Genomic DNA, 19,495 nt, shown 5'->3' with positions numbered 1-19,495 from the left:
ATTTATTTTAAACATTTAATTTTTTTTTTTCTTATAGTGTTTTAGGCTTTTGTTACCCTTTTTGTTTTTATTTAGATATACAGGGAAGTGCAAAAATTTCACAAGCAGGATTTTTTGTGTTTGAAATATGTAATAAAATGTAAAATTGAGTTATTTCCTTAATTATGACCTTAACTGAGTTCTTTTCTTTGTGGTTATTTCCATTTAGAATTCAGATATCGACACAGTTTATTCAGTGGTACCTTGATCATATATATATATTAACATCTAATTTATCACCGAAGAGAACAGGAGCTGCACATGGTCAAGGAATTGGCAAAGGCTTGTAATTCTATGCTATTTAACTTTTTTTGTCATGTAGTCAGTTGTGTTGATAGATAGGTTATTATAGATACTGCACTTGCAAACTTTATGCAGGTTCCAAATTTCCAAACAATTTACAATCTCTGTTAGATCAAAAGTTAAGCAAATAAAACTGTGTACCCAAAACTTGTATATTGCAGAATGCTGATTACTGTTTAAAAAAAAAAAGGCAGTACAAATGTATTACATTAAAATTAATGCAATACGTATGAATTGCTGTACTATGTGTAGATATAGGGCAAATCAAAATCTCTCTCTCTCTCTCTCTCTCTCTCTCTCTCTCTCTCTCTCTCTCTCTCTCTCTCTCTCTCTCTCTCTCTCTCTCTCTCTCTCTCTCTCTCTCTCTCTCTCACACACACACACACAGTGTTTCAAAATTATGTATACACTTTAAAAATTTATATTTAATTGAACAATATATACAAATGTGAATTTTTTTTTAATACTTTGAAGACAAAAACAATTTCTTTTACAACAATAAAACTTTATACACTACTTTAATTGTTCAAAATGCCCTCCATCAGCATTAATGCATGAGTGGCATTTATCTTCAACATATCTACATACTGAAATGCACAAATCAGATGAAATGTTTTCTACTTCTTGTTGAATTTTTTTAATTCCTTCATTCTAAAAACACTTGTATGGTTTAAACTTAGCTCTTGTGAACACCATCTTGTTGATATTATTCTTGGGATGCACAAGATTGCATTTCTTACAGTCTCGATGTTTTCATTACTTCTTCAAGTCCTCTTCCTGCCACATGCTAAGTTATTGAGGTGCCTCCATAGCCAGGTGGGCAGGAGCAGCAGTGCACACGCTTCTTGATTAGACTGGGGTTCGAGCCCGTGACCAACAAATATGGAGGATGCAGAAAGCTCAGGGAATGACCACCGCATATCCCCGGAGCAATATGGCCTTAGTTGCTAATGCTCCTAAAAACCAAATAACAACAACAGCAGCAGCTAAGTTATTAATAATCTGAATGGTTCCATGCTCCTCAAATTTATTCCGCAAACTAGTAATTGTTATACGTGTGGGTGCTTTTGTTCCATATCGATATTTACAAGCACACTGAACTTCATTGACATTTTCATATTTCCAATACCATTTTATAATTTCCTTTCTTTCTTCAAAACTTAATTGGGTATTCTCCATCATTTTAAAGGTATCTATAAAATAGAACAAAAATTAAATTCCAAACAATTTACAATCTCTGTTAGATCAAAAGTTAAGCAAATAAAACTGTGTACCCAAAACTTGTATATTGCAGAATGCTGATTACTGTAATTATTGTAAAAAAAAAACATTTTCTAATTTTAAGCTACATAATGAGTTTAATAAAATTGAATTGGTGCATATTGCTTATTAAATATAAATTTTTAAAGTGTGTATACATAATTTTGAAACACCCTGTATATACATACTTTAACAATTCATAATCTGTGCATTAAATGACTTTGATGAATTATTGGTACTGGAAATTTGAAAATTTTATAGAGGTTTAGCATGACAATATGAAACAGGGGCACCTACTTGTCAACAATAACACTTCTGTGTAATAAATTTGAGGAACTGTACATGACATTAATAAGACACGCAGTGGGAGGAAAAGGACATCAAGAAGTATCAAACGTTGAAATTGTCATGAATGCATTTGAACATTTCCCACAAAAGTTAACAAGACAGTATTCACAAGAACTGCAAATGAATCAATAGAGTGTTATCAGAATCTTAAAAGACAAAAATTTGAAGCTGTTTTTCGCTTTAATTACTGTATACAGTATAGGAAAATGATCCAGATTTATGAATGCAATTTTTTGATTTGGTATTGTCAAAAAATGGCGGAATTGGTGCTTTTGAGGATGTTTTATGGTCAAGCAAACCATGTTCTAACTAAATAGACAATTGATCATCACTACTGTGTTTACTGGCCCAACAAAAATCCTTATCCGACCTCACCTTTCAGAAGGATGTAAACCTGCCAGGGATAACTGTGTGGATGGGACTGCTCTCTTATGGGATTATTGGACCTTACAGACTCAGTGGCACTGTTACTGGGGAAAGTTATTTTTAAATGTTAAGGAATTATTCAGTACCTAATACAAATGGCCTCCGTGACCGAGTGGGACTGCAGTAGCACACACTCTTTGAGTAGACTGGGTTTCAAGCCCCTGTCTGCTAAATACGGTCAATCTGCCCAACCCACACTGGATCAGCATGGAAGATTATGGTCCATTTCCCTCAATATGAATTGTTGAGGAAGCTTCCATCCGACAGTGGATTGATAATGGCTGCAGTTTACTTTACCCTGATATCAGAAACATGTTTACAGATGGTGTTTTTCTTTTCAATAGGATAGTGCACCTCCACATTTTTATACTGCTCTCCATGATTATCTGGACAGGAAATTTCATGAAAAATTGATATGTCACAGGGGAGTGTTTTTGAATACCCTCCAAGGTCTGTGGACCTCAGTCCCTAAGAATTTTTTTTTGAGTCTAAAGATAAGGTGCAAACTCAAAAACTAAAAACATCAGAGGATCACTCGATATTTGTCTCTTGAAAAGTGACACCAGAATGTCAGTTAATGTAGCACTAATTATAGTCTTGTAGATGTAATTTTGTGTGTTTTCTGAGACTATTTCCCCACACCTTTGGTTTGGGAATTCTGCTGACTGAAGTACTCAGGTATGTCAGCATGTTGAGCAATGTTCCCCTCTAATTTTTATTATAGCTGCATGATGCAGAAATGCACCTGAGTAAAAAAATTTCAGACAAGATTAAATATGTGCAATATTTTTACAAATTGTTTTACAACAATTTGTAAAAATACAAGTTTGTAGTAAGGACATACATAATAATAAAAAATGTTAACAATAAATTTACAGTTAGTTATTTATTTTTCTTGAAAATTTTCTCCTCTGTTCTTTGTAGAAGTCCATACTTTGTAGACATCATCTACATTTATTGTTGCACCGTTAGCTAAATGCAGTTTGATTCTCATAATGTCACTTAAATGATCTTCATTTATTCTATTTCGATTTTTTGTTTTAATTCAATTCATAGTGCTAAATCCTCGCCCACAATCTGCACTTGATGCTTGATATGTTCCCATGATATCATAGAAAATGGATATGTTACAAAACTAAATTTGTAAGTACGAAATTTAAAGTGTCAGTGAAAGTTTTAAATGATCCAGTTTTAATTTTTTCGGCAATTATAAATTTTAATTCCGAATATTTTTCTGATATTTTAGAAATAACATCACTTTCTTTATTTGTAATAAATCGTGAATATTTTTTTGCAAGATGTATCACATTAAGTTTCCCAAAGTCAAAATTATTGCTTTCATTTGTGATAGCATTAATATCAAATACTTTCCAATCATTTAATTCACCATCAGGAAATCTGTTATCTAAGTGATCACATACAAGTTTGATAAAGCAAATTATAGCTGAAGTGTCAACATCGCTTTGAATTTTTGATAATACTTCTTTCACATTTTCACTCCAGAAAATATTTTTTCCAAGATATTGGCTTCTTAATATGTTTATTTTAGCTTTAACATATTGATGTGCATCAATAATGTTTAAACAACTTTTTTGTAGATATTTGCAAAGCGATGCAAGCTCTCTTAATACGTCATTGAGTGCAATTAATGCCACATGATATTGTGAATTTGTAAATAGTATTTACTAATAGGATCATTATATTTGTTAACCTGCTCATTGCAATATTCGATTAATATTTCATAATATTTTACTAAAGCATCAACTGCAAAATGTCTGGATAACCATCTGACTTCATTTAATGGTCTGAAAGATACAACATCATGTTCTGTAACCTGGGCTAGTTCTTCTAATTTTCCTTTTTTTTTTTTTTTTTTTTTGCTAGACCTGCTAAACATTGTGTATACAGTTCTAAGCAACGTCTCTATAGCTTGCATAATAGATACATATTTCCATGTGTTGCCCAATCCTAAATCTTCTTGGTGTGCAACGCAATGTTGTTCATATAGATGTAATATTTCCTTTTTGAGAATTGCTGCTACTCCATTTTTCCTTCCAAGCATAACACGTGAATGCCATCTTTTGAATATTAAGATTATATTCGTTGTAAAAAAATTATATTTTTTTTCTGAAATGGACATAACTGTCACGGTTTGTAAGCTTCAAACCCCCAAATACTGTTTTGTAATGTTTCAATTTTCACTCGAAATTTAAAATACAAAATTAGTACTTTTTTTTTTTTTTTTTTTGTACTGAAATATCAAAGGTGCCTCCATAGCCAGGTGGACAGGAGCAGCAGTGCGTAGCACACGCTTCTTGATTATACCAGGGTTCGAGCCCGTGCCCACCAAATACGGAGGATGCAGAAAGGTCAGGAATGACCACCGCATATCCCCGGAGCAATATGGCCTTAGTTGCTAATGCTCCTAAAAACCAAATAACAATAACTGAAATATCAATACTTTTGTTTATAGTTAACGTGTGGAAAGTAGATGCTCTTATTTCGTTCAGGATATTTTATGAGAACAGAATTTATACATTCAACAAATTAAAATGAATAATTTTTGCTTCTCCAATTTTTAGGTATATCTATAAATTTTTCTGTGTTCATGAATGTCTTGTACAGAGTTAATTGATGCATTAATTTTTATGGCTAATATCATAGCATTAATTAAAACCTCAACCATATCAAAATTTGATTTCAATCATTCACCTTTTTCCTTTTTTATGTTACGTACGTCATATATTTTTTTCAGATTATGTAACTTGGTAACTGCGTCTATGTATCTTCTGACTTAGGTGCCGTTTTAAATAATCTAGTTTCCATTCTTCTCATTTTCTTCCTGTACCAGATTATCCTGCAACTTTTGCTGCCGCACAAATACACAAGGCGACACCATTTTCTTCATTGTATTTAAAAATATTTCCTATATTTTTCAAAAAACAAAGACAAATAAAAACAAAGCCTAGTTTTAGGCTTTGTTTTTGTTTGATGATGGAATTTCAGCATCAATTTGTTTTAAAAGCCAATCCTTTTTAAATCTTTTGCAAGTTTTTTTATTTACAGTATTTACATCTTCAGTTTTTATTTTGGACATTTTTTTATCTGAAAAATTTTTAAATTAAAGAATTTTATTAATTTTCTGTATTTTGTAAATGAAGTTATAAAATATTAGGAAAAATAACAAATTTTTAATGCATTATTAAAATAGCTTATAAAAATTTTAGAAAAAAGTTTAATTTTTATTTTTATTATTTTTTTTTTTATGAAAACCTATAGTATTAGGACCTATAGTACTTAGTACTGTGCTTGGGTTGGAGTTTAAAAGACGAAAGAAGATATTTGTTGACATTAGACTTGAACTTCTGTAGATTGTAATTTTCAGGAAATACGTATGAAAGAGGTTGTTCCAGGAAACGACAGTTGAATGAATAAACGAGGAAGATGAAAAGTTGGTTCTGTGAGTTTGAAGTTGGACAGTAAATGGTTTTTTGTTTTTTTTTTAAGCAGCATTAGCAACTGAGGCCATATTGCTCCGAGGATATGTGGTGGTCATTCCCTGACCTTTCCACTTCCTCCATATTTGGTGGTCACGGACTCTAACCCCAGTCTAATAAAGAAGCGTGTGCTATGCACTGCTGCTCCTGCCCACCTGGCTACGGAGGCGCCACAGTAAATGTATGTTGGCTTGTGGTGGCATGTGTTTGGACTGTTTTGAAAGACAACAGAAATTATAGAAGCCAATTCAGAAGAACAGTGCCCATGGAAGTATCTGTAGAAAAGAGACAGCGAGTGGAGAGACTCTGTTAGAGAGGAGTCGTTAATTAACCTAACTGCCCTCTTATGAATGAAATCTAAAGCCTGAGAGAGGTTTTAGGGGCACCGCTCCAGATGTGAGAACAATATTCCATGGTAGGGCAGATTTGTGATTTGTACAGAGAGAACAGTTGTTTGGAAGAAAGGTAATGCCGAGAGCAAAAGATAAAACCAAGTTTTTTAGATGCAGTGGAAGCACTGTTTGTAATGTGCTTGTGCCAAGAGAGATTATAATCCCCAAAAGAGATATATCATTTTTCCTAGAAATTGGAGTGTCACCAAAGATAAGCATAGCAGCAGAAGAATCCTTTTTGAGAGATATAAGAGAAGACTGAGTTTTAGGATTGAAATCAACTAAGTTGTCTTTGCCACATTGGAGAATTACCTGAAGATCGAGATCGGCATTTAAGAAATTGCTAGTGGATATTTAAGAAGTTTAAGCTGATTGAGCAGGGCAAGATTTCCCAAAATGGAAAGTGGAATGCAATGTGCTATCATCGGCAAAATTATGGATAGGATTTCTAGTCAATGGAAGAAAGTCATTAATATACAAGAGGAAAAGAGTGGAGGGAAAGAACTGAACCTTGGGGGGGGACACCAGCATTAGTGTTAAAGTTAGAAGACAGAGAGCCATCTACCATCACCCTCAGTGAGTGATCAGAGAGAAAACTGGATAACCAATTACAAAAACCAGTTGGCAAACCATAAGATTGAAACTTATTTAGAAGACCTTTATGCCAAACATGATTGAAAGCCTTTGAGATGTCAAGTGCAACTGCTTGTGTTTCACCAACATTTCCATTGAATTAGTCCATAAATGGGTAACATAAGCCAGAATATCACCAGTGGATCGACACTGACGGAATCCACACTGGCAATCGTTGATCAGACAGAAGGTTTCTAGGTAGTTTAAGAGTTGGGGGTTAACTGATTTCTCCATTACTTTAGAAAGAGTAGAAGTAATTGCAATGGGGCGATAATTGGACGGGAGGGATTTGCACCCCTTTTTAGGAACTGGCTGGATATCAGCAAATTTCCAAGCAGAAGGAAAAACACCTTTGGAATAAGAAAGTGAAAAAAGGTGGCAAAGAACAGGAGTAAGTTCAGGAGCACAGGTTTTGAGAACAAGTGGAGAAATACCATCAGGACTTGGAGCTTTCTAAGCATCAAGATTTGTCAAAATCATTCTGACATTCTTTTGACGGAAGACCACAGGAGGCATTGAATGGAGCGTGTTGGGAATGGTGGGAGGTGTTTTACCAAGATCATTAGTACAGGAGTTGGAAGAAAAATGGGGTGGTAGCAGGTCAGCTTTATCCTTGACTAATGTGACAATAGAACCAACTGGTTTTGACAAAGGTGGGAGCAGAGATGGACAAAAGTTGCAGCCAATAGCTTTGGCAAGAGACCAGCATGCTTGGCTACCATTTAGGAAGAACCAAGTTTTTTACTCTTAGCTTGATTAATAACTGCTTTACAATTGTTGCGAGCTTTGGTGTAGGCAGAAAATGAAACCGAAGATTTGAAACAAGCCAATTACGATATGCAGTGTTCTTCTGTTGAACAGCCTTAGTGCATTTATTGGAAAACCAAGGTTTAGATAAAGGATGTGATTTTAAAGTGGAGTGTGGAATAAAGGATTCCATTCCTACAAGAATAATTTCACTGACATGATCTGAGCAAACGTTGACAGACATCAGAAGTTTTGAAACAGTAATCTGACCAAGGAAAAGAAGAAAATAAATCTCGCAGGTCATCCCATTTTGCATTCTTCTAATGCCAAACAATACGAGGTTGGGAATAGCCATGAGGTAAAGGCTCAATTGGAGAAGAGACTATCACCAAGTTGTGATCTGAGGTGCCTAAAGTACCACTCACTTCAACCGTGTACTTAGAAGGGTTGTTTGTGAGAAAAAGATCAAGCATGTTGGCTGCATGGTTAGAAATGTCCGGTATTCTTGTAGGTAAATGAACAATCTGTGCAAGGTCATTAGTAATTGTGAAAGCTTCAGCATCTTGACCAGTTGAATTGGTCGAGATGCTGAAGCTCCAGCTGGCTTCCATTTTCTATGACTAGAAAATGGAAGCCAGCTGGAGTTGTGAACATTAAAATCAAGGAAAATTACTTCACTGTTAGGAATGTTGGACTGGAGAAAGTCAAGTTGCAAAGAGAGGAAGTGAAAGAGCTCCAAGTGATTAGTGGAGAATGGTAGAGACAACAGATGAATTTGACACAATGAGGTAGAGAGATTTTAAGCCAGAGGAGATTCTAAATTAGCAAGTCTGACAGGGAATATCAGAACGGACATATGCACAAGTACCACCTTTGAGGCGAAAGGAATCATACGGCGAATAATTTAGGCAACTGAGATGAGCAGTAATTGAATCAACCGACAACTGAGATTCTGTCAGAAAAAGTACATGGGGTTTGGCAGAATGCAAATGGAATTGGACATCGTTGAGATTAGAATTGAGACAATGTATATTTGTGAAATGAACTAGGAAGTGTTTGGGAGGTTTAGATCTTTTTGCAGATAAGCTTACTTTATTAGTTTGACAATTCATTATATATTTAATAGCAAGAAAAAGTGGGGGAGGGACATGCTGTATAAAGTAATGAAATTTTTGAATATGGTGTGCACATGGTAAGAATATACCCAGATCCTTGACATAATGTGGCCTCAACAATTCCCCACTGCATACACACTACTTGAACTCCCTCCAGTCACTATCTGGCAGAGTAGAGGTAGCAAGATTATACACTAGCTGATCCGGAAGCCTCCTAAAGAGTTACCAATAGGTTCGGTCCGGTGTACTAACTAGCGGCCGGCCTGCGAACACCGTTTTGGAGCTGTACCCTTGAAATGTAAGGAAGATTGGATCTCACCATGATGTTCATCATAACCTCAAAAGTGACCGGAACTTAGCTCTGGTGACTGAACATGGGTTCCACCACTTCAAGCCTCCAATAGGCAAAGTGGTGGTATTGCACCAGTTGATGAGTCATTTACCACCTATTATTGCCTGGTAACAGAGGGGTGGCATTCCTCCATGTGGTGTGGGTGCCACACCTCGACCCCTGCTTACATTGGTTCACACCTGGATGGTCACCCGCAGTGTGCATGTGCGTGGAGGTTATACCCAGGATTACCAACAGTCCCACCATCGTGAAGGTGCAAGCAGAGGATTTGGCTGTTACAGACCATCCGCACTTCTCCAAAATTAGCGCGTTTTCACAGACACTACGGCGGATTTCTTCTTCCGATTTTTTGATTGATCGTACCGTTGACTCATTGATTTTATAATGTTTTTAAACTGAGGAGACACCTTCACCATTAGAAATTTTGTCTAATAATTCAATTTTATTCGCTAATGTCATCCCCTTCTTTGATCTTTTCACATTTCCCTTGTTATTCGTAGCCATATTTTTGTACGGGTTAGAAAGAACTTGTCCACAATAAAGTTACTTTCTTCCATTAACACACTCGAAAAAGTCTGTTTTACACTTCAAAAGAGTAGATTTATCACTTTTGTAAACATATCAATTTATAAATTGATAAATTTATTCAATTTATAAGCATATAAATTAAAAGCAAACGACGAAATCTTCCATGACAAGCGCATAACACATACTGAACAAGGATTAGCGAGAAACATCCACGCTCACGATTTTGTCACCTCTCCCCCCACCCACTGAACGCTGTTTTGACTGGGAAAGATAATTTTAGCCACGCCCATGTTTTCTTATGGCGGAAAATGTTCACGGCACTTTAAAATTCACATTTTTTTAGGTTTCATTTTATATTAAATCAGCGACCGCGAATACAGATACCGCGTGGGTTTACTTTGTATATATATGTGATATACAGGGTGAGCCAAAAGTAGGTATACAGTACTAATTGGGTCGTGTTTAGTCTCTTAGGTGCTAATGAAAAATAAAAATGAAATATCCTTATTACCTGTAAACTAAAAAGAAATAATAATGAAAAATAAAAATACCATGATCTGATCAGTACTGTATGAGATATATATATGATATACACACACACACACACACACACACACACACACACACACACACACACACACACACACACACACACACACACACACACACACACACACACACCTCATATAGTACTGATCTTTTAATATAGTACTGATATTTAAAATAAAAAAATATATATTTTTTTTTCATTATTATATCTTTTTAGTTTACAGGTAATAAGAAGGATATTTTATATATATATATGTGTGTGTGTGTGTGTCACTCCCCCATCTTATTTCTCACACCCAGGGGTAGAATGCAGTGTAGCTTAATACACTAAGATGAATTAGATTACGTAAGCCAAGACTAAGTGTTAGAATTATTAACTGTATCATTATGTGGGTTGTGTTCTTTTTCTCACACAATTACACTCGCATTCATTCTTCTGGCTTTCATTTCATTTGCTCAGCTCTTTCATTCTGCACTACACTCTGGGCATCTCAACGTACTAGTATTTTTCAGTTGAGCTGCAGGCCTGGTTTCAATTTTTGCTAACTAGAGGAGAATGTATTCATACAGCCAACATTTATTCCTTCACTCACTTCCATTTACCATAAACCTCATTCACTCGCTCTTGTTCCCTTGCTGGGCCACTCTCTTTCACCAAAATTAGCATTAATTCCCTTTTACCATAATTCCTATTTTGCTCCATCATTTAGTGCCCAGCCCACTCATTCAGTCTTTCACACTCTTTCATTCATTTTGCTTCCATTCTGCATTGCATCCCTTTGCTGAAGATTACTAATATTTTTTAGCTGAGCTGCTTCCCTGGCTGCATGTACATCACCCTCACCTACACATTTGCTTAATTGGTGTGGGGCCCCCAGATCCCCCACTAGTGGCAGATCCATTCTGGAGAGGACCCTAGTCAATCTGGTTTAGTCAGATTTGGATATCTCTCAGGGAGCTGAATTCAGCTACCCTGCCAGTTTGAATTGTCATCATCTGGGTATGGTGAGAGACATGGACACTTTGGCTATGGATTATGGTTTTTCTGTGGGGGCTGTAATTCCTGTCTCTGGATATTTCTTCGGATTTCAAATACTTTCTGCATGAGGCTTGTGAAAGCTTTATAATTATTTTCTTCTATTATAAATAAGTGTTCTGCCCCCTAAGTATGGGGCCAATTTCTGCTATTAATTGGGTTCTTGGTATGTCATAAATTAAACATTCTTAAAAGAATGTGCCCAGTCTTCACTCTTGCCACAGGGCGGCCCCGTAGTGCCCTGTGGCGAGGAGCAGCAGTGCATAGCACACGCTGGAGCATGGTGGGCAGGAGCAGCAATGTGTAGCACATGCTTCTTGATTAGACCGGGATTCGAGCTCGTGACCACCAAATACGGAGGATGTGGAAAGGTCAGGGAATGACCACCGCATATCACCGGAGCAATATGGCCTTAGTTGCTAATGCTCCTAAAAACCAAATAATAATAATAACAACAACAACAACTCTCACCACAGGTACAGTTTGGGTCATCAGTCAGTCCTAAGGAGGTTAGTTTCGCCTTTAGGGAGCTGTGACCTATCAGTATAAATGTTGTGAATAGTCCTGGGGCATACCACTTTGGTGGCTTTGGGCCAACCATTGCTACCTCTGGCAGAAACCATTTGGTAACCAGACCTCTGGTTTCTTGCCCTAATTTGTTTGTCATAGCTCATGGAGCTTTGTGACTTGATGGTGTGACTTTGGATCTTTCAACCTTGATGGTGTTGGTTGTGTCAAGGGCTAGCCCCAAAAATTCTGTGGGTATGCCCTTTTTAAGTCTATAATACAAGCCTCATTTGTCTAATTCTAGGTAAAGTGGGAGAGCTCCAGCCAGCACCTGCAGGCAGGTATGCTTACCGTGCAACATGCCGTGGTAATAGTGAGAAGTATTGGCCTTTGTATTGATTCTGATTTTTTTTCCCTGCTTTTTTGCTATGGTCTAGCAGCTGAACCACACACCAGTTCCATAGATTATAATAGGTAGGAACACTGCATGGTATATGGATTGCCAGGGTCCTTCTTTTGAGCCCCCAATCTGTTTGACTGATCCTGACAATCATGCCTGCATAATTTCTCACTTTCTTTGCAAAGTAAACCAAATGGGGGTAAAAAGTTAATTTTGAGTCAAAGACAACTCCTAGATATTTTAATTCAGTTGCCAATTTTAATTTATCTTCTTATGTTTAAATTACTTTTTAGAAGTATTTGTTTGGTTTTGACAGGTGATATTCCGAGCATGTGCATTTGTGCCCACTTCTGCAGCTGCAAGAGGGTGGCATTTGAACTTCGCTCTACAACCACTCACATGTTACCTTTTACAAGGAGAATCAAGTCATCTACAAACACTAGGCTTTCCACAGAGTCCAGAAATTCATCCAGAACAATGTTGTAGAAGAAAGGGCCAAGGATTGAAACCTGCAGGCAACCCTTATTCACAGGGCAAGTCAATTCCTGGAACCTTGTGCATACTGAGACACTTCTGTCTTTAAGGTAGCTGTCATTTACCATATAGAGGTTTTGTGGGGCATTTGTTTGGCAGAGGCTCCTAAGGAACTCCAGCCCACCAGAGTGAATCAAATACCTCACTGTTTTTGTGAGCAGAGTCTTTTAGAGTGATGACATTACTTTATTTGGTTGTATTTGTTTGCCTTGCAGGCACTTGCTTAGCTTTGGCAGTGTCATGTTTAGCATTAACCTTTGCAACTTGAGCATAGGTTAATGTGTTCATTGTTTTGTAGTTTTTCTCTTCATTAGTAATCTTTTGTTTTCAATACTTGATTCTCTATATTTAGTACAATTAGGGCTGCTCAAGCAGTAACCAACAGTTTATTATCTGCAGCCTAATTGCAGAAGTAATTCTATTGGTTTGCTTGTGCATATATTCCTCAAGGTAGACTCTTGTCTCCTTAGCCTGTTTGATGGGATCAGTCAAGTTTGTGAGATACTCTATTTTCATTTCTTTCTCAGTTTCCATAGATTCCGTGTCTGGGGTCTCTTTAGGTTTTCCATGATTTTTCCCTTTCCAGGCCAGGGGGACAACTGTCTAGTTCATCGTTATTAGGGGTTTTCTCCCTAAGTATTTTAATTTCTGAGTCTGGGAGACTGTATATCCAAGTCATTATTATCAATTTTTTGAGATTTTTCTTCCTGATTTTGATCTTTTCCAGACATTATATTGATAATGTGTTGTGCCTTATATTGAAAGGAGTAAAATGATGCCCTTTTGTAAGCTTGGGCCTGTTAATATCCAAGAAATGCAAATCTTTGATTTTGCCAGGAAATTTTGTACAAACATAAAAAAAAAAAAAAAACAACTCAAATATATGTAAATTTTAATATCATAATTGGATTCTCCATTTAACCTTAGTACAGGTAATTTTTCCTTTGATATACTCAAATTGAGTTCTTGAGGTGCACTAAATGCAGTGACTGCAACAGCAAGAGGGCGCCTCCATAGCCAGGTGGGAAGGAGCAGCAGTGCATAGCACACGCTTCTTGATTAGTCCGGGGTTCGAGCCCGTCACCACCAAATACGGAGGATGTGGAAAGGTCAGGGAATGACCACCGCCTATCCTGGAGCAATATGGCCTTAGTTGCTAATGCTCCTAAAAAAAACCAAATAACAAATAACAACAGCAACAGCAAGATCACTAGCACTGTAGCGATTCCCCTGCGCAAAAACACTCAAGAACACAAAAATATGCTAGAACTATAGCAGTCAATATTCTTACCTTGAATATTTCACTTACCTCTATAAGGTACCTTTGAAAGCGGAAAATCCATATTAAAATCCAAGTAGAAACGAAAATCCAGCAATGTCGCTACCGATGTCTGTCTACCGTCTACAATTAAACGCAGCTCTGTCAGTCTCTGTGAACAGTGGAAAGACAATCAACAAATAGGCCAGTGACAGAGAGTGACTCAGAAGATAGTGTGGATGAGTCATGTAAAGAAAAAGCTCCAGAAATTAACAAAGTGCTTGAAAACATTAATTAGATAATGGCATGATTAAAACATCAGCGTGATAATGAACATCTTCATTTATTGTATCTGACCACTGTTAAGAATTATGTACCAAAAAAAACACTGTCATCAGTTCCGGCAAACTAAATTACATGCTATTTCAGAACAGATGTGTAAAATGCAAGCCCATAACAGCATTGTGTATTAGTAGAATATAAAGGGGAATGTATAATATTTGTTTTAGTCTGTATACTCGTAAAGATGGTATTTATTCACTAAGTAAAGTATATTTGTGGTAAAAAAATTTTTCGGCTATAACATGCCTTGCCTGTAATGCAGATATTAAAGTTGTTGCCTGACATCTGTTGCATTATATTGAGGTTTCACTGTAGTTACTTTTAAATTTGGTCGAAAACATTGGTCTGGTTGTATTTAAAACTGCTTTGGATTTTGAGAGTCAGTACATGATACACAAAGAAATATAGTGGAGCCTGCAAAAAAAGTCTGGATTAAATAATGTTGGAGCGGCTGATGAAGTTCGTTTACTTGAATGGTGAAGATTTGATTATCAACCAAAGAATGCAAAACAAGCTTGAAGAAAGTAACAGTGCAGTTCCAAAAATTAATAAAAACTAAGGGCAAGAAGCTTTCACCTATTTAGCTATTGCAGGACTATCTGCTGAGAAAGCTGACATGCAGAGGAGCATAAAGGGATGTAAAAAAGCATATGAACATTACCAGCTGTTGTAGAAACAGAAGAAATGTACATAGATATTAACTCATATTTTAATTATCTCAATTGTCCGTGGCCAATAAAGGTTTAAAAAAATATTTTTTTAAAATCTTATTTTTTCTTTATTCTACAGTTTTCCTGTTCTTCGTGGTTAAGAGGCCCTAATGGGCTCAATGGTTCTAAGCCAGTGAGCCACGAAGTGTCGTTTTTATCTTCTTCTTCTTCTTCTTCTTATTATTATTATTATTACACTCTTATATAGCTAGATAGTTGTTATTATGGCATTTACTTTCGATCATCATTACTTGCAAAATAAGCAAGTCTACTTCCATCTCTATTACTGTTAATTTATTTTCAAGGAATCATTATAACATGGTAACATATGGAAATCACTATTCATTTAACAACTTAAACAAGTTGTTAAATGAACCCAACCCTATCTTTAAGCTGTGTATACTCTTACATAAATATTTCACTACAGTAATACCCCGACTTACGCTACCCCGACTTACGCGAACTCGGAGTTACGCGGTTCTTGATTTTTTTTCGTTTGGCAACGCTGCCGCCCACTATCTTCAAGGTCGTTTTTCATATGTTATCGATATACGGTGCGACGGCGGAGAATGAGAGCGAAAGATGAACAAAATTTAACTTTGTTGCTTTTATATTTTTTATATCAGTGAAGGGGAAACACATTTCACCATAATAACGTAAAAACCAACACAATTCCAGCTATCGGTATAATTGCAAATGCAATTAGATCGAGTTTACTACCAGTTTATAACAGATTTCACTAGCAGAAACGCAACTGGATTTTTATTATTTTATGGTAGTAACCCCTAGAAATATGAGGTGTTAATAGCGTATCTCTGCCTTTATGGTGTTGTTTATTCAGTTGCTACATGCGCGCAGCTTTGTTTATGCGTATCAAGCGTGCCTCCTCATTTTGTAATTGTGCTTTATTCCCTAAAAATAGTAAAATACTTAATTAAAAGGTGTGAAAAGGAAGCGTCCCGGTGAAGACACTGCAGATTCAGAGAGAAAAAGAAAAGCAATTATCGATAAACAGAGGCGGACTGGGTCAAAAATTCTTACCCGGGAAAATTTATAGTGGCCTCATACTATGGTTTATGGCCAAAATCACACTGGCCCACCGGGGTTTCCCCGGTAAGGCTTATGGCCAGTCCACCTCTGTTGATAGAGAAAAAATATGAAATTGTGAAACGCTTTGAGCGAAATGAAAGACCATGTGATATTGCACGTGCTACAGGCCTAAATGAAGCAACGGCGAAAAGCACATGACAATTGCAAACTTGACAGGTTGAAAATTGAAAAGATCTCAATTGTAAAGGGCTTAAAAATTTTAGAAAACATAGACTCCAACGAAGAACGCGTTATAGCTACAAAGCAAGGAATAAAAAAATTATTAGCTTGCTACGAAGAAATTCTGCGTGAAAAAAAGAACGCGCTGTGTCGTCAGACGAATTTTTTAGATTTTATGAAGCCATCGACATCGAAATAACTTTTTTACGTAAGTCATTTGTTTTTTTTTAAATACATATTTTGTATTAATATGTATAAAGAACTGCAATTTTATTAATATTTTTCTTCTAAACTAGTGTTTTTGTTAGTCCTTGGTCCCAATTAAGCAAAATTTATATGTATTTATATGCAAAGTTGTACCCCGACTTACGCAAATTCGACTTACGCGATTTTCGTCGGACCCACCTATCGCGTAACTTCGGGGTATTACTGTATTTGTAAAATTTTTGTTTCTTAAGAAAGAAAAATTAACTGTAAATATTTTTTTAATGTGTATTTTTTTTTTTTTTTAGTCTATTGCCACATGTGCCCTGTTTTTGGCAGCTAAAATTGAGGAACAGCCTAGAAAGTTGGAACATGTAATCAAAGTTGCCCATATATGCCTCCATCGAGATGGTCCTCCATTGGATACAAAGACAGAGGTAATCCATATCTTGAAACCTTGAATAGTAATAAATATTTATCAGCTTTTTTTGATTCTTTGATGATTTTATTATGCATGTCGAAAACGGGAATGACTTTAACAGTTATAGATACATAGTTACATTACATGTTTACCTGCTGCAGACACAGTTGCCTACTCTCTGGATTTAAGAGTTGGTCTTTTTGACTCAGTTTGATTCCTTTTCCATTGGGCTGCCATGGTTTTTATATTTTTTACAATAAGCTTTTTCTGTCTTTTTCTTTTCTAAAATCTGGTAGAACTACATTAAAATCAGAATTATCTTTAAGAATTCTGTGAATTTCTTATTTTCAATAATGAATATGGGTGTAATAAACACTTAGAATAGCTTGTCAATGCTCAGGTAGTTGTAAAAAAAAAAAATATTTTGGAGGCTTTGAAAGAGGGATCATACTGTCTTTCAATTAAGAAAGCTAATATCATTAAAGATTTATTTTCAAAGAAAATGTATGGGATGGCAAACTCCTAACTCACATTGCCATTAGTCTAGAACAGGAGTGGCGAGGCACCTCCGTAGCCAGGTGGGAAGGAGCAGCAGTGCGTAGCACACGCCTCTTGATTAGACCGGGGTTCGAGCCCGTCACCACCAAATATGGAGGATGTGGAAAGGTCAGGGAATGACCACCGCATATTCTCGGAGCAATATGGCCTTAGTTGCTAATGCTCCTAAAAACCAAACAACAACAACAACAGGATTGGCGAACTGCGGCTTTAATTTCGGTCGATCATGACAAATTTTAAATATACAGTCATTCTGCGATTTGTGCAGTCAGGTATACTACCAAAATTTTATTTTGCGCAGTGGGTTTCGCTACCTGCGCGTTATTTTATTTATTTATTATTATTTTTTTTTTACAAAGCTTCAAAAATAGGAATGAAGAGCAGATTTTGAAAATTTGGTTTTGTTTTTTTGCATGATTGAAGATTTCATTGAAGGAGAAACTGTCGGTATTATTGCAAATGCAATAAGATTGAGTTTACTACCCGTTTATAATTGCTTGCAGTAACAGAAAAGCCCAATAAACTGGAAGTGCAAATTGTTTTTATTGTTTTATGGTCATGACCTCTAGAAATAGCTTTAGAGCAATATTACAAAGGCCATTCAAAACTGATTCTTATAATGATATAACCAAACAGAAAATTAAACAGTGGTGTGTTTGTCTGGTTATTTTGGAAACAGCTTCCTCGTTCGGGAATCCTCTTCATCAATTATCCTATGTTAGCTGTTCAGACAGAATATTTTTTGAGTTCGTGCAACTTAGTGTTTTAATCGGTAAGCATTGCTTTTGCTGATTTAATAACTGGACAGTACTTATATGTTAATTTAATACCTTTTGATTTAAAATGAATACTACGAAAAAGAGTAAAATGTATCATTTTCATCAAGAGTGGGAACTAGAATACTTTTTTGTAATGGTCAAATAAAAATGTTGCTGTTTGATTTGCAATGCTTCCATGGCTATACCCAAAAAAGGAAATTTAGAAAGTACACTTCAACGCACTCCACGGTAAATATCAATCAGATTTTCCGCCTAATAGTGACCTTTGAAAAAATAAATCAAAAGAACTTAAATCCAGATTATTTGTGCAACAAAATTTCTTCATGACACCTAATTTACATTCTAAAGCAGTAACTGTAGCATCATTTAAAGTGAGTCATCTTCTTGCAAAAAAATGCAAACCATTTTCTGATGGTCAATTCATCAAACACACATTTTTAGAAATAACAGATTCTCTTTTTGAAAATTAAGAACAAAAATGAAATTAAATGGCCTTCAAGATCTGCAATTATCTTGAAATACTGTGATGCAACACATCGCAAAAATGATTAAAAATGTGAGTGAACAATTGCGTGCTCATATTGCTAATTGTGTGTCCTTTTCTTTACAACTGGATGAATCTACAGACGTCAGTGATACAGCTCAATTGCTCATTTTTATTCGTATGGTTTTCGATGATTCTGCCACTAGATAAGAACTGCCGGGTATGGTTTCGCCGGGTAAGAAAGAACTAGAGGTCTTGATATCTTTAACTCATTCAAAATTTTATTTAAAAAAATTAAATTACCGCTATTTAAGCTTGTATCAATAATAACAGATGAAGCTAAAGCAGTGACAGGACATCTTAACGGATTCATCACATTGTGCCAAAAGGATGATGAATTCCCAGATTTTTTGAGTTACCACTGTATCATCCACCAACAAGTGTTAGTCAGCAAAAGATTAAATACTAAAAGTGTTATGGTCATCGCTTTCAAAATTGTGAATTCCATCAGAGGACAATCTCTTCAAAGGAGACTTTTCAAAATGCAACTCGATGAAAAAGAATCAGATCTGATATTACACACAGATGTGAGGTGGCTGACTCAGAGTAAGTTTCTACAAAGATTTCGAAATTTGCTGAATGAAATTAAAAAATTTGTTGATCAATGGGGAGATGATTATCAGCAGCTATAAGATACAGAGTGGTTGTGTGATCTGGCTTTTTTGTCAGATTTTGTCAATAAAGTAATCTCAATTTGGAATTACAAGGAAAAAATAAAAATGTGGGTGACATGATTAGTAGATT

General features: G+C 35.9%; 1 protein-coding gene across 1 annotated transcript in view; it reads left to right on the top strand.

Annotated features, from left to right (window-relative positions):
- Window positions 1–19,495, top strand: part of LOC150089867 (uncharacterized) — a 180,381-nt gene that overhangs the window by 39,437 nt on the left and 121,449 nt on the right. The window contains exon 3 of the mRNA XM_090389681.1: window positions 16,758–16,886. Coding sequence (XP_090245807.1) covers window positions 16,758–16,886 — 129 coding nt within the window. The remainder of the gene's footprint in view (window positions 1–16,757; window positions 16,887–19,495) is intronic.

The sequence above is a fragment of the Mastigoproctus giganteus genome, chromosome 2 (assembly GCF_048544385.1).
Source record: "Mastigoproctus giganteus isolate SK-2022 chromosome 2, ASM4854438v1, whole genome shotgun sequence".
NCBI classification, from domain to species: domain Eukaryota; kingdom Metazoa; phylum Arthropoda; class Arachnida; order Uropygi; family Thelyphonidae; genus Mastigoproctus; species Mastigoproctus giganteus.
The sequence above is the reverse complement of the archived record's forward strand: the minus strand, read 5'-3'. Positions and strand labels throughout refer to the sequence as shown.